The 16,454-nt window shown below is 35.3% G+C and overlaps 2 protein-coding genes across 4 annotated transcripts in view; one reads left to right on the top strand and one right to left on the bottom strand.

The window, feature by feature from the left end:
- The window catches only part of LOC136834986 (probable glutamate receptor), a 105,473-nt gene extending 95,544 nt beyond the window's left edge, over positions 1-9,929 (bottom strand). For both annotated transcript variants that reach the window (XM_067097972.1, XM_067097971.1), the window contains exons 1-2: positions 9,793-9,929; positions 519-615 (exon numbers count right to left, since the gene is read on the bottom strand). The gene's annotated coding sequence lies outside the window, so the exon portion shown is untranslated. The remainder of the gene's footprint in view (positions 1-518; positions 616-9,792) is intronic.
- Positions 1-15,608, top strand: part of Tsp5D (Tetraspanin 5D) — a 78,151-nt gene extending 62,543 nt beyond the window's left edge. For both annotated transcript variants that reach the window (XM_067097976.1, XM_067097977.1), the window contains 6 exons: positions 9,104-9,170; positions 9,820-10,011; positions 10,837-11,022; positions 11,583-11,688; positions 12,176-12,300; positions 15,463-15,608. In XM_067097976.1, the coding sequence (XP_066954077.1) occupies positions 9,104-9,170; positions 9,820-10,011; positions 10,837-11,022; positions 11,583-11,688; positions 12,176-12,300; positions 15,463-15,555 (769 nt within the window). In that variant the 3' untranslated portion in view covers positions 15,556-15,608. The remainder of the gene's footprint in view (positions 1-9,103; positions 9,171-9,819; positions 10,012-10,836; positions 11,023-11,582; positions 11,689-12,175; positions 12,301-15,462) is intronic.
- The last annotated feature ends 846 nt before the right edge of the window (positions 15,609-16,454 follow it).

The following is a 16,454-nucleotide window of genomic DNA, read 5'->3' as shown; positions in this document are numbered from 1 at the left end:
TCTCAGGTACCACTGTCTGGGGTAACTAACAAACAGTTACTCTTTATCAACAGGGTTAGTTAGGCATTACTAACACGGTGTTACTGTTTGTTGTCAACAAACAAAATAAAACTATTCCGAACTGGCTCATTGTAGAATCACTTATATTATGTTGAAACGATAGCTGATAACAGATATAGACTACACGCATTTTAGTGCATTTGAGAATTATACAAAATTTCCACAAGCTTCTCTTCCTTCATTCTCTCCACCCGACCAGACCACCACCAAATACCCTGATCCATAGATATCCACTTATGCCAACCCCTTTAGCACATAGCAATACTTAAAAATCTCGAAATCTTTCAACCCTTCTTACACTGCATGAGTTAGCAAACAAATATCCTCAACAACTGTCCACTTTTTTCCTTTCATGGCATCAAACGTCAATACTTTAGTTCCATACAGGAGAGTTAGCTCAACAGCCCCTTCATGCTTCAGACCCTTAGATTCTATAGAGAACCATCTTTTCTCCCTACCTGTTGCAATTATCCTGCCACCTTCTTGCTTTCTGTAATGTGTGATTTTCTTCTGTCATCCTTCCATCGTCCATTGCATTCAATTCCAAGAATTTTCCTAGAAATTGTAAATATAATTATTGTACACACACTAATATATACTGTATATATATGTATATAAATGTGTATATATTAATTGTATATATATATATGTATAATATGTAAATATATATATATATATATATATATATATATATATATATATATATATATATATATATATATATATATATATATATATATATATATGACTATTTATCACATCACCGTGATTCATAGAGCTACAAAGAGAGAGAGAGAGAGAGAGTTGAGTCCAGTGGGATCGACGGTGGACTTATTATCAACTAAATCAAACATATATGAAAATATATTACTTCTGAGTGTGTTTTCTGATTATATATATATATATATATATATATATATATATATATATATATATATATATATATATATATATATATATATATAGAGAGAGAGAGAGAGAGAGAGAGAGAGAGAGAGAGAGAGCATATGACTAAATGGTTGCACCTCGCCTCGCCAGGAGACTCAGAGTTGATCCCATAAGGTGAACCACTTCTGCTAGTTTATGAAAAATTCATTGTGTTCTTTTCTGATCTAAACAGTAAATAGGTTGAACGTGGTAGGTGCAGCCAGGGTGGAGAGGGCAAAGGGCTAGCAACCTCATCCCCAAAAAAAAAATTACTTGCTGTGAGTTGGAAAGTTAATTCCTCTGGCGCAATCTTCTATAGGAGAAGAAGTCGTAAAATCATATATATATATATATATATATATATATATATATATATATATATATATATATATATATATATATTTATATATATATTATATATATATATATATATATATATATATATATATATATATATATATATATATATATATATATATATATTTAAACCGAAAGGCAAGACAATATTGTAAACTCTAATAACAGAAGAACCCAAGCACTGGTTACAAAGAACAAAAACTATCTTTTTTCTCATTTTCACCAAAAAGCGAAGGACGGAAGACAATGACAACAAATGTCATGGAAGAAATGAAACAAAGACAAATGAAAAGGAAAGGGGTGAAAGAACAAAGGAGAATTAAAATATGTATTAAATGAAATAAAACAGATTTAAAACAGAAGAAATAGAAAATAAATGTGTGTGATGTTCTGAAAGTGTAAATAGAATAGAAATATAAAAAATACATTTCTGTTAATGTAACTAAACCGAAAAATAAGACCATTTTAATATTAAAATGCTTCACATTATCTTTATGATTATATAAAAACTAGTAAAAAATACATCGAAGTTTCTCCGGCGCAATCGAGTTTTCTGTAAAGCCGCTACAGAGTATAATCAAGGCCAACGAAAACAGATCTATCGTTCGGTGGTCTTGGTATAATGCTGTATGAGCCGCGGCCCATGAAAATTTTACCACGGCCCGAGTATGGCTAGCTATATCGTTAACCATGATTATGGCTAACTTTAAAAATAAAAAAAACTACTGGGACTAGATGGCTGCAATTTGGTATGTTTGATGATTGGAGGGTGGATGATCAACATACCAATTTGCAGCCCTCTAGCCTCAGTAGTTTTTAAGATATGAGGGCGAAGAGAAAAAGTGCGGACGGAAAAAAGTGCGGACGGACAGACAAAGCCGGCACAACAGTTTTCTTTACAGAAAACTAAAAATACTAAACTTGCCGAACTCGGTAAGTTTAGTCAGGCGATTAAAAAAAATAATTACAAACAGAACTTTAATTTATTGGCTGTTAACCAAAATTTATTTACAAATTACGCAAATGCCTCAGGTCATTTTACCCTCTTTCATGAATAATGGAATCTTGCAAAAACAGTTTTGCAGAATTTTCCAAGTTTCGAAGAGTTATAGGTCTAGAAAATTATGGTAATTGTTCCCTAATGCATCCCGGAAATTGCAGCTTAACCAGCCAGTTAGGAAGCATGAGAAAGTATTAGTTTAGCAACCTTCTCTCTCTCTCTCTCTCTCTCTCTCTCTCTCTCTCTCAAACACACAGATATTCATTTAATTTTTTCTTAATACAATAGTCGTAAGAGAATTTAGTATCTTGTTTTCTAAATAAATCGCTCTTCGATTAGGGTAAGAGAGAAGTTCGCTGATTCTCTCTCTCTCTCTCTCTCTCTCTCTCTCTCTCTCTCTCTCTCTCTCTCTCGTTTTCCACTTCTCTGACTCTCTATCTCTCCTTCAATCTCGGGACATCCAGTTCTCTCGGAGAAAGGGAGAGAGGAAAAAACATCAATTCTCTTTAAGAAAGAATGTCAATATTTTGGCTGTGCTGGAATTGAAATATGTATTGTATGTATGTATGTATATGTATATATATATATATATATATATATATATATATATATATATATATATATATATATATATATATATATATATATATATATATATATATATATATATATATATATATATATATATATATACTGCCCTAAATTACTGCCTAAAAAATTGCAGTATCTGCAACATTTTCGAAGTTGAGACATGCCACCTGTTGGGCTCGTGAAACACTAATACACAAGTTACTGCAGTTTCAGAATGATTCTTCAGTGTTTTATTTAGGAGGTCCCATTTGCAGTATCTGCAAAATCAGTAGTAAGGCAAGGGAAAACTGCAGTATCTACCATTTTTCTCAGTTTTGTATTTTTGCAGATGCTGCAAACTTTCATTTTAGGGCAGTCTAGTTAACGCACAAGCCTACTCTGTATCACATCACTATCAAAATACTGCACTTTAACTGAAGAGAGACATTTAAGAAGAAGTTAAAGACGCAATCACCTACAGAAAAACAATTATGACGCTGAAGTACTTGTTACTCAAACAAGCACAGAGTTGATGATAATAATCACGGCGATGATAATCATAAAATTTAGGGCTGACTCGACAAGTTTCCCCTGAGATAAATCTTGTAATTTGATATCCTGGAGCAACTGACGTGGAACTGAATAAGAAAGATAATTATTATCCAATTCTAATCAACAACATCATGATGTTTACGTGCCTACGGAGCGCCAGGAGACGTGGGATGTTTTCATAAACATCAGTAGAAGTTGGATGCGTACCTGTGTGCTTTTATAAATAGTCGATGAGGTGGTTCACATTAACATAATTTCATGATTATGAAACTCTAATGATTGGCTGATTGTTATCTGTAAGCAACTGGCGTTGCAAGTTGATTAACTTGGGTCCATTAATGAAGAGGCATCATTCTTCGTGGCTGTGGTTTATTCAGCCAGTAAATTTGATATATATATATATATATATATATATATATATATATATATATATATATATATATATATATATATATATATATATATATATATAGATAGATAGATAGATAGATAGATAGATAGATAGATAGATAGATATACAAACACATATACATACATATATATGTGTGTACATTATATACATATACGTGTGTGTGCGCGTGTGTGTGTGTTTGTGCTCGTGGAATTGAAAGGCCCATAGTAGTAAAATTAATGCAAAATACTACATCCCTGACCGCTGGTAAACGTGGAAGGAATGTAGGATACGCTTGTAATTGCACACTATACCAGATGTGGAATATCATGTTTGGTAGGATTATGGATGTAACATTTAATGGTAATATTTAATACTGATTTACCTTTCCATGGAATATTGTGAAACGAAATTATTGTCCTCCATTAAACAAAAAATCGCGATATAGGTTAATCTGTCGTTGATATAATCAGGAACAGATTGGGAGATTTGGAGAAAATTCTTCCAAGTATTAAATTCAAAACTAAACTGAAAAAATTGAGGAAGCTGCCCCTTCCTGGGCATAGTGATCATAAGAGAACAGACAAAATACGCTTTTACTGTACCGTACATAGGAATCAACCTCTCCGTTTCGTATTTATTTCTTCAGGCATGAAGCTATCTCAGCAAACACCATGGCTGGCCGCAATCTGTTCCTAGGAAAGGAATTTTTGGCAATGTGTTGACAACTGACTCAGTTATTCAAACCGGCATTATTTTTGAGAAAGCTATCAACAAGACTAACGAGATATACTGCAAAGATCCCTCGAAGGAACAATTTATAGATTTTAATAGGAAAGTAAATTTCCCTTTTGTCAAGAACGTCAAAAAAAAAAAAAGTGTAGCACCACCTCACATCTGATAATTCGTTTGTGTTTCAGTCTCCTAAACCCACTGGTTTTTCGCTAATTAATGTGTATTTGAATAAAAACGCGCAAAATATGCGCCGAAGTTTCTTCGGCGCAATCGAGTTTTCTGTACAGCCGCTACAGCTAATAATCAAGGCCTCCGAAAATAGATCTATCTTTCGGTGATCTCGGTATAATGCTGTATGAGCCGCTGCCCATGAAACTTTAACCACGGTCCGAGGTGGCCTATCCTATATCGTTGGCAGAAGCATGATTATGGCTAACTTTAACCTTAAATAAAATAAAACCGACTGAGGCTAGAGCGCTGCAATATGGTATGTTTGATGATTGGAGGGTGGATGATCAACATACCAATTTGCAGCCCTCTAGCCTCAGTAGTTTTTAAGATCTGAGGGCGGACAGGAAAAAGTGCGGACGGACAGACAACACCGGCACAAGAGTTTTCTCTTACAGAAAACTAATAACTGAACACCTCATGTGGTAATCCGTGCATCTTTCATTATACAAAACCCATCGGTATTTCTCTAACTAATGTATATTTGAATGAAATAAGCAGCTGATTCCGGTTTCTACAAAATACCAAGCAATGACTGCAATGAAATTTTATCGTGGTGATTGGCAAACCCATCTCACAAAGATTAGTGAAGCATTAAAGATCAGTGAGATATGACGCCCAGAATTCGGGGATTTTCGTTACATACGCGGGACAGGTCCTAACAAAGATCGGAGTGAGATCAAGCTTTCTTTCTAGGAAGATTCCAGAATCTGCCATCACTGATGAAATTGAGAATATGAATTTATCAGGGGCCAGTGGAAATCCGACCACACAGACAATTTTAAGACTAGTCTTCAAGTTTTTCAGTGAATCCGCCTTTAAGAATGGTCAGCTCAGATGCAAGCCAATGAAGACCAAAATAGAGAGAAGTCTTGAATTATCCCGACATAGGATAATGAAATGAATTATATACCATCTCTAATTCTGTCAAAGTCGTTATTCCACACCTTCATGTTGTATATGGATACCGGTGCCACCTACTTTCTTTCCGCTTACACCTGGTGATCAGGGTTGATGTAGTGTCAGCCTAAATATTTGGTTTTTGAGCTAATATTTTTATGAGCATTTTCATATCGTAGAACGCTCTTAGTTAGACTACACCAAAATGACATTCAAATATAATATTATATGTATGTATGTATGTATGTATGTATGTATGTATGTGTGTATATAGATGAAACAGAAGAATTCTGTGGAAAGCGGAATCGAATAAGGAATAGGTAGACCAGTACTTGAGTAAACATTCTTCATTGCGACTAGTTTCGGAAATCAAAACGCCAGCTTCGGGTCCATGCTTTTGAACACCTAGGCCGATGAATTAGAACAAACAAGCCACTTAACAAACAAGCATTTAGTGCCATTCGTGAGCATCCCCATCAGCATGACATCCTCTGAATATAGATTAGCCAGTCGGTCTAGTGATGTGGAGCTAACCACATTTGAAACATACCATCAGAGAAAAACCATCACTCTGTAATAATAAACGGTCACTTGAGACTTTGTTTTTAATTCTGTCTCTCTTCTGTATCTTCTGTAACTATCTTTGTATTTGTCTTTTATTCCTCTCTTCACTCTTGCTTTATAGATTAAACGGTACTGTCCAAGTTTAATTCGTGGTAGTTAGTTCTGATGTGTTTAATTTTATTTTATTTCAGCGAGTGTTTTTAATTGTATTTATTTATTATTTTTAGATGCCTGATGATGGGTATATACATATATATATATATATATATATATATATATATGTATATATATATATATATTATATATATATGTGTATATATATATATATATATATATATATATATATATATATATATATATATATATAATCTAATAGTCAGTTATATTAACAAATAAATTTTCAGGTTAAAGGAAGTTGCAGTCTTTTGTTGCAATCGAGCTGTCACCCTTAAAAGCTCTGTTGAGCATTTATAAGCGAGAATTACGAAGGAAATTATGCACCTATTACTGCCTGTACAATGTAGGCCATCTCTGTCCCTGCTTTTACTTCTTTGTAAAATTCATTGCCATCTAAAGCACTGTAAGTGCATGTGGCGGGTGAAGGCTAAGCACTCTTAAATAGCATTTTCCCCATTATTTGTCTAAGCCCAAGTTTTTATTTCTGAAATGCTCTACTCTTTCTGATGTTTGGCATTCATTTACTTTTATTCATTATAATAATTATTCTTTGACTTTTTTCCATTGTATATTTCAAATTTCTCTCTCGCTATATATATATATATATATATATATATATATATATATATATATATATATATATATATATATATATATATATATATATATACACATTATATACACATATTATATATATGTGTGTGTGTTTGTACCTGTGTAAGTGTTTCTGCATAAGGATAAATCGTATCTGGCTCCAAAAATTAGGCTCATGAACCGTTGATCAAGGTGCGCATCTTAAAAGCCTCCCTTTGTAGGGTGTAGCTCAAACGCATTGTGGAAAACTACTTGGTCTAAAGGCAAGGCACAGGAACCGCCCCTTGAAGGACAAGGCGCATCTACGAACAAACTGGGCTAACGAAAGAGAAATCCAGATGTGCCAAGGCATACGCTGTGATGGCTTTACTTCTTTAGCTGTCCTGTTTAATCTTTCCGCTGAAGAGCTGGTTTCTGGGCAGCACAGGGCAACCACCGGTTACCATAGTCTAGTTTAAGCGTGTGCGCAAGCTGGTAAAGATTGTGATAACCGTTATTTTGGGGGAGTGACACTAACGACCGATCGATTCTGCTGAGGCAACCAAGTTATATGCTGACTATGAGCAGTAATGCTCGTTGGAACTGTCGCCAGTCCTTGCTTCTCCAGAAGAACGTATTACCATTTCAAGTGACTACAGTTAACCCCAAATACGTACATGGCAGTGCATGTTGCTCTGCGCGTGATTGTGAAGCACTGTCAATGTATTTTTGTCGTCGAAGGACTGCCATTGTATTGAAAACCCGCGTGTCCTTGTATACGAGGTCAAAGGTGGTGACCAACATTGTTGACTTATATAAACGACATTGTTTTCTGTGTCTTCTGTTTTCTTCAGCACGACAAGGTACACAAAAATGTGACGCTAAGCTTTGACATTAAATGGGACACACTCCATGTGATGGCATTTTATTTCCTTCGTATGACGTCACAAGTAATATCTCTTGACGTTTGTATTTTGTGCGTCTGTACAAACAAAATTCATAAAGATTAATGAATGAATAGTTTAATAAATAAACAGAATAAACGCATATGAATCAAGATGAACCTTCGACGCATAATTCAGAAAGTTAGAAATATATTTCAAAATTTCATTGACCTGGGTCATAAGAGAGAGAGAAGCTTTTATCCTCCAATAATTATAAGAGAAATTAAGATAGAACCTATTCTTCATTAAATAAAAGAGAGAGAGAGAGAGATATTTCGTACTACCACGAAGAAACACAGCGTTATGGCTAGGATAGCCGATGATTTTAATATATTTACGAGCGGCCTTCCCTCAAAAACCAATAATTACCGTCTCCTCTGCATACACCTACCGCATCGCCGTGGTGCCCCACTCTAATGGAATTTTACCTGTCTGTTGATTTACCTATCCTTTGAATTACCCCTTCTTTGATTGGCCTGTCTATATTTCACTCCCACTTTTTCAAGATTTAGAATCAACCTTGGTTTTCTTACCCATCAATGAGGTCGGGATATATTACTTGAAGGAATTTTACCTGTCCGTTAATTTACCTGTCCTTAAATTTATTTAACTGTCCTTTAATCTACCTGCCCGCTAATTTACCTGTCTACAAATTAGCTAGTTAATTTACCTTCCTTTTATAAGGCTTGGGATCATCATCGGTGTCCTTGGTAAAATCTTCGGCTTTCAACCTCTAAAACAGTTGAAGGCTAACATAAATAACTTTCTTTTTCCTTACTTCGCATTCACCTTATCCCCTTCGGAGGGTATAGCCGTCAGTGCACCTCAAACTGCAGTGTAGGCGTTACTGAAGGTTCTTTGCAATGTCCTTTCGGTCCCTAGCTGCAACACCTTTCATTCCTTTCACTAGACCTACGTTCATGTTCTCTTTTCTTCCTAGCAATTGTTTCAATATTATTTTCAACGCCCAGTGACCTCATAGGCCCCAGCGCTTGGCCTCTGGCTTAGATTTTATTTTCCCGTTCCAGAACTGACCTTATCTTCTTCGTATAGGAAATGAGGCTTAACAGTGAATCACACTATTGTTTGAATCTCTCATCGTTTGTTATGGTTTGTTCTTTGCAGGATGGGAGGCAGAACAGGGTTCACCTGCGTTCGCCACACGCTGTGTGTTCTGAACACCTTCATGTGGGTAAGTGGTCAAAGATTTATTATTTGGATTTCTGTGAAATTTTAATGTTTTGCTTTGTTGCACTATTATTTTAGCGAGACGCTGTGGCTGTTTACTCAACAGGTCCTTGAGTTATTTACAAAACAGGTTTGTTTTGGGGTTTGTGTACAAATACGTATATTGTACATTATGCAGTGATCGCAATTACTTATAATTTGAGTTTTCCTACATATGAATATAAACATTTTGCTTAAATATTTTCAAACACAGTTATGTATGTATGTTTGTGTAGGGTACATATACATGATATGTATGTTTTATTGAGTGACAGTTGGGAACAGCCGTGTCGTCAAGAAATGAACGAAAACAGTTACATATGAATAGCTGTATGTATGTTTATATGTATGTGTACTTACAATATGAATGTTTGTGACAGCCAACTACTTATCATCATAATTTATAAGAATGTTATATTGAGTGACAATTGGAAACATAGCAGTGTTGTATAGAAAAGAACAAATGCCAACCAAATACTTTTATCATCATTAACACACATTAGCGCACTCTACTATGTGTGATTGATTGATTGATTATGGCTACTAAAATTTACGTCAGCTATGCATATACAGTTCATAAAACATACCTCAACATTCCACCACTCCTTTTCCAGGTCGTAGGATGCTCCATGCTAGGAGCAGGGATATGGCTCCGCCTGGCATACGGAGGCTACGCATCGCTCCTGCACCAGTACGCCGCAATCTCTGCGGATTCCTTGTGCCTGGCCGCGGGAGTCATCACCTTCATCCTGGCCTTCTGCGGATGCTGCGGGTCCTGGTTCCAGAGTCGGTGTATGCTGATCACGGTAGGGAAATAAGTCCCAGTGTCGTGGAGTAAAAGGGTCTTGGGACATTAAGATGGTCTGGACCTGTGGTGAAAAAGAGTCAGTGTTAAAGCATTTCCAGTTCTTGTTTGTACTTCTGTCTTCTGGGCATTCATGTAAGAAGAGACACATTAATAAACGTGTTAAGAAGGAATAGAGGCTGTGATGACTTTAGGATATAGTTAAGACTTGGTGTGAAATTAGTTAAAGTGTCGGAGGATTTCATGTTTTTATTGTGTACTTATTTTTTATGGGAAATTCTCTGGACCTCTTGTGAAAATAATGAACAAATTGAGGAAATTTATGCTTTATTTATATTTTTTTCTTTGTTATTCTTTGGATACAGATTTCCAGTTCAGTTTAATTCTGGGTTTGAACAGATAACGAAAATAATTTTTTAAAAATTAGAAGAAATTAAGATTGATATACCTTCAAAGCTAGTAAAATGCCTAGTCACACAGTGACTCAGTGATAATTTCAATAAAAACCGTAAAGAATGTGTTAACCAGCTGAGAATAGCCATTCCTTTTTGTAACGCAGAATTATTACGGCAAGAAGGTTTAGCAAGTTTCCTAAAAATAGGCTGAGTGGTTGAAGTTAGAGTCTACGTATCAATAAGCCGGGACTCCCGCTTGCTTCCATTTCCTCTGACATCTACGATTTTGTATCTTTTAAAGATGGCAGTTTAGAATTATTCATTCACCCATTTATCTGCTTCTTAAAACAGAGACGAACTGAGGTAATTACGTTGCTTGTCCCTCGATATTGCTGATGGAGAGCTTTAGCAATAATCTGTTTTCATTTCAGTACTTCAGCCTAGTGGTCATCGTCTTCGCCCTGCAACTGGTGGCGGGGACTCTGGCCTTCGCCTTCCGGGCCGAGGTCTCTTCGACCCTGATCTCCGAACTGCAGGCGGGAATCCGACGCTCTTTTAACGAGACGAACGAAAACGCCGTCGCTATCACTTGGAACCACCTTCAGGCTAAGTTCAGGGTGAGAGTTCGATGGTAGCTCTTGAGGCATTTTGCTAAATAGTTGGTTTACTGGAGAACGTGGGTGGAATTCATCTACTGGATGTCTTGGGCTGAATGGTTCTACCCAGACGAGGTGGTTGATTGCTTCCTCTAAGTTCTCTGATTAAAATATGACTTCTTATATGTCTGTGATAAATTCCCATTTCTACAGAGCTTTCTTACGCGAACCGGTTCTTTAAACTCAAATTAACGCACACTTCTAGTAAATTTTCAGACCAAATCAAATAAAACTTTTTTTTAATGTGCTCACATGTTCAGTAATAATAATAATAATAATAATAATAATAATAATAATAATAATAATAATAATAATAATAATAATAATAATGGAAGCTGGATAATTTGGTTGAATCCCTGCTCACAACAAATCACAAATAAATGCAGACAGCTTACGATTCCAATACTATCTTTATAGAGGCTGTCTGCGGCTTTAGCTTGACATTTGAAAGTCTGTGTTCTTTTATAAATATCGTTCCTTCATTCTCTTTATTAAGTTACTTAGAGGAAATCGTCTTTCAGTGTTGTGGTGTCGAAGGACCCAGCGACTGGTACAACATAGCAGCATGGCCGAGAGAGGAGTGGGTGCCACGGGCCTGCTGTCTCCCTAAATATGTACATAACCCAGGTTAGTGTGATCAGTGGCACTTGATGGTGCCTGTTATTTATTGCTCAGCGTTTTGAGAAGTTTTGATCAGTGAGAAAGATATATCCTGGACGTTAGAATCCTTGTGTTTTATCCTCTAAAACTGTCAGAAAGTGATTTTAGTCCTAAGAGCTGTTTTAGTCTCTGAGAAACTTTAATATATCAGAGAAGTGACCGATGGTCCTTTTAATTTACCTCTCTTAACTATTATAAATTTAGTTTTTATTGAGAAAATTTAGTGCAGCGTGTTAATAACAATGATGCTTATAAGTCATCTCCTATAGTTTTCAGGAAATTCTATTAGTCGCCGAGACATTCGATCCAAAATGGAAGTAACTGAAAAGTCCTTGTATTTCATTTCATAATTGTCAGAAGTTAATTTTACTCACTGTGCATTTAATATAAAATATATGTAATGCACTATTTCACAAATCTTCAAATTCACTCACTTGAGATTCCTGTCCAACAGATTGCGGCAAGACGGACGACAAAGACAAATATTACCAATCAGGCTGTTTTGTGCAAGTCAAAATGTGGTTCATTGAACGACTCCACCTCGTGGGAGTTATAGGCCTAATCTTTGCTTTTGTCCAGGTAAATGGAAGTTCTAATGTTTTGTTCTTATGTAAGTGCTGGGTGCTATTGTTTGACCTCGTTTTATTCACGAATAAGTGGGTCATAAACTTTCCATCATTAGAGATTCTAAAGTAGAAAACTTAGAATAAAGTGACTGCTCACTCCCACTCATATTTTTTCCGTACTTTACCCTTCTAGAGTTAAGCCTCTCGCTCCATTTGGTATAAACTCTCGCTTTAAAACAATTGTTTTTCGTCTGCACCAGAACTGAGGCTAGGTAATGGCCTTTGAGCATCCTAATTGGTATCATTAGCACCAAAGCCCTCAACAAGGTTAAGATATATTGCGGAAAGTGTGGTTTGTGATAATTTAGCCTTTGAGAACGCTCCCTTCATACCAAATGGAATGTTGAAGGATGCTCTTCACATGCTAAACAGCGTGTTTGTTCCTTCTGAACTGAAAATAGGTAGATTCCTTATGGCTAGCTGAGGCTATAGATAAGACTTTTAGATCAGAGTCCGATGGGATGGGCAACCTGTTGCCGTTAAATTGCTCTAGCTCTACAGAAACGAGAAAATAAAAGAAGAAAGGAAAGTGGATTATAACCTTGAACGGAGAGAGATACTTTGAAATATAAGATATAAAAAATAATAAAAATGAATTTTTAGAAAAGTGCTATTAAATTTGGTTACTAAGAGCAATAGAAGAGAATAATAAAAAATATAAAATTTTCATTAATAAGAGTGGTAAAAAAATTTATACAAAACAATTTTTTTTATCTGCAAAGGTAAATCAACCGATCAAAAACAAAACAATATAGCGCATCAAAAAAAAAAAAAAAAAAAAACAACTCAAGGTATATAAAATCCTGGCGGCTTCTTGAGCAGTAAATAATAAGAATTAATATATGTCAGCCGCGTTCTTGAAGTGAATAGGAGCCTTCTTACAGCAGCGCCCATTGCAGTCATCACTGGCTCCGAAGCATCGTGTCAAAAAGAAGCCGCCCAGACCTTATCTTTTGCTCAGAATCCCAAACTCTCATTAACAGCGGACTTACGGGCCGCTGACGTCACGGTTCCCCGCAGGACAAGGACTGGGTACATGCTGGGAAGAACATTATTATTATTTAGGATATATATTATTATTATTATTATTGAGTTGTTTAGCCAGAATCGTTGCATCATTTCTTGACTTTCGTAGGGTTAGCTTGAAGAATTTGTTCTTGAGTAAGTGGGAAAGTAATAATAATAATAATAATAATAATAATAATAATAATAATAATAATAATAATAATAATAATTATTATTATTATTATTATTATTATTTTCTATCGTAACTGATGAACACAAGATAGAAATTAGTAGATCGCTGTTTGATCAAAATGAGATGAAAACACTGAGAAACTTGAGTAACAACAAGGAACTCATTTTTTCTTGACCAGATAAAAGGAAAGGTGTCACCATTATGAAGAGAAGTAGTTATTTGGAAAAAATTATCCATATCCTTATGATTATTATTATTATTATTACTACTACTAATACTGAATACTTTAATATAGGCAATGAATCACACTTAAAGACTTTTAATGAGGACTGAAGTCTTAAACAAGGCACAGTTGAAGGAGTTGAACAGCTAAGTAAGAAGAAACCAGGGGGAACTGTTTAAAAGTCAAAGATGTAAAGCACTGTATCCTGATGGCTTCAGCTGGGTATAATTACTCATAACACAAAATTAGCGGAGAAAAGCCCATATTTCATCTGTTGTTTTGGCACTGTATGATAAATTAAAATGAAATATAGGTGGGAAATAACAATTTTAATTAGGTTATAGATGACGATTGGTTGATAATCCTGTTATGGAAGGAAGTCGAGATGATGCCGGTTACCTACCGCACCCCCCCCCCGCCCCAACGCCTCTTTAAAATGGTCATGGGATATGGCATGGATGCCTCATGGGTGGGCATCCAAATGACTTGCTTTAAAGTATGTCTGAGAATGAAATCATTAAAAGATATTGGCTTCAAGTGACGACCCAATAAGTTCATGTTGCTGGTTTGATTCATCAAAGCAGTTTGAAGAACACTGCTAATATAAGACATTGCAACCTCTCTCAGATTAATGGTTGGACCCAGATCTCTCATATGTGGTTGTGTTTATGAGAGTTCCAATTTGTTTTTTAAATCCCCTGTCCTTGCAAAATGAATATTCTGAGCTCTGACGTTAAGGATCAAATAAATAATACGAACCTACTAGGTGTGCATTTGAAACCACATCTTACCGACGATATTTTGTTCGGGCTTGTTCTATAGCTCGTAGTTCATAAGTTCATGCATAGGACAGTCCCAATATTATATTCTTGATTGATGTGCGGTAATGAGATGCTTATCAGAGTCCGGATTTCCTGTTATCACAGGATCAGCAGGCTAACTGACATCTGCAGTTCCCTTGGCAAAACCGTTATTTTCCAGTTGAATCTACTATATATATATATATATATATATATATATATATATATATATATATATATATATATATATATATATATATATATATATATATATATATATATATATATATATATATATGTCATATATATATATATATATGTGTGTGTGTGTGTGTGTGTGTATATCTGTCTGTCTATCTATCTATCTATCTCTCTATATATATAGATAGATAGATATAACACACAAGCACACACATATATATATACATATATATATATATATATATATATATATATATATATATATATATATATATATATATATACTGTATATATATATATATATATGTATATATATATATATATATATATATATATATATATATATATATATATGTATATATGTGTGTGTGTGTGTGTGTGTGTGTGTGTGTGTGTATGTTTGATATTGAATCACGAAAAAGGTAGAAACGTGATGATTATACGAACAAAGTTACAGCCTTCGTGGCTGTAACTTTGTTCATATATATATATATATATATATATATATATATATATATATATATATATATATATATATATATATATATATATATATATATATATATGTGTGTGTGTGTGTGTGTGTGTGTGTATATAGGCTATATATGTTTGTGTGTGTATAATTACCATCCATTTACGTCTCTTCAATGCATTCTATGTACATTTACAGTAACTATTTTATCTTGTTCACAGCTTTTCGGCATGATCGCATCTATGCTCCTGTTCTGCACTCTGGGTCACAAAAGAAGATCGCACACCTACAAATCGTACCATTCGGACACATGACTGTTGCCCGAGTACAGGGTGTAATCGTGAACACGCTGGAGCAATGAACTGAAGAAGAAGAAGAAGAAGAAGAAGAAGAAGAAGAAGAAGAAGAAGAAGAAGAAGAAGAAGAAGAAGAAGTACATATGTCAACATGGATAGACTTGGCTTTTGAACTTTACTTCTTGAACCTGTACAGTAAGTCTCTGTTGGGCTTCTCACGCTTGGTCTCTCTTTATACTTGTGTAGCAGAATGTGGTCAACGTTTGCTGTGTAATCTTCCGCCTAGTTTCACTGGGAGGCGCCAGAAACCAATTTCTGGAGGATGATAAGAAGACTAAAAAGTACTGACACCATTATGAGTCTAAAGAGAGCACTGGCGTGACGGAATACGGCTTACCTCATCCCACATTCCTTTTGCTTCTCTTCCAGTACTTTCCTTTTTTCCTTTAACTGAAAGAGGATTCCATAGTCTGGAATCACGCAACTTCTCTTTTCTTTTCTGCCCGCCACTGGTGTTTCTGCCACTGGAAAAGGTACCCGCAGGGTGGAATCCTTAGCCACCACTCTTCATCTCTTCCAGAAATCTGTAAAGCCTTGGAAGCGGAGTTCATAACTGGTCTCCATCAGCTTCCATTTCTGCCTCCTCCAGGAATTCCATCTCTTCCTGGAATTTAGCTTTCTCCCTCTCTCTCTGGAAGAGGAAACCGAGAGACTGGAACAGAAACTGAAAACATTACAGTCACTATCCATAGATGTACTTCAAAACACGAGTAACAATTATTACAGGCAAAACCTGCCAGGAATGTTGTTCATCCAGGAGAATGTTGTTCGTTCTGGACATGTTGTTCATCCAGGAGAATGTTGTTCGTTTTGGACATGTTGTTCATCCAGAAAAACGTTGTTCATCCAGCAACCCT

The sequence above is a fragment of the Macrobrachium rosenbergii genome, chromosome 54 (assembly GCF_040412425.1).
Source record: "Macrobrachium rosenbergii isolate ZJJX-2024 chromosome 54, ASM4041242v1, whole genome shotgun sequence".
Lineage (NCBI taxonomy): Eukaryota > Metazoa > Arthropoda > Malacostraca > Decapoda > Palaemonidae > Macrobrachium > Macrobrachium rosenbergii.
This window is presented reverse-complemented; position numbering and strand designations above follow the sequence as displayed.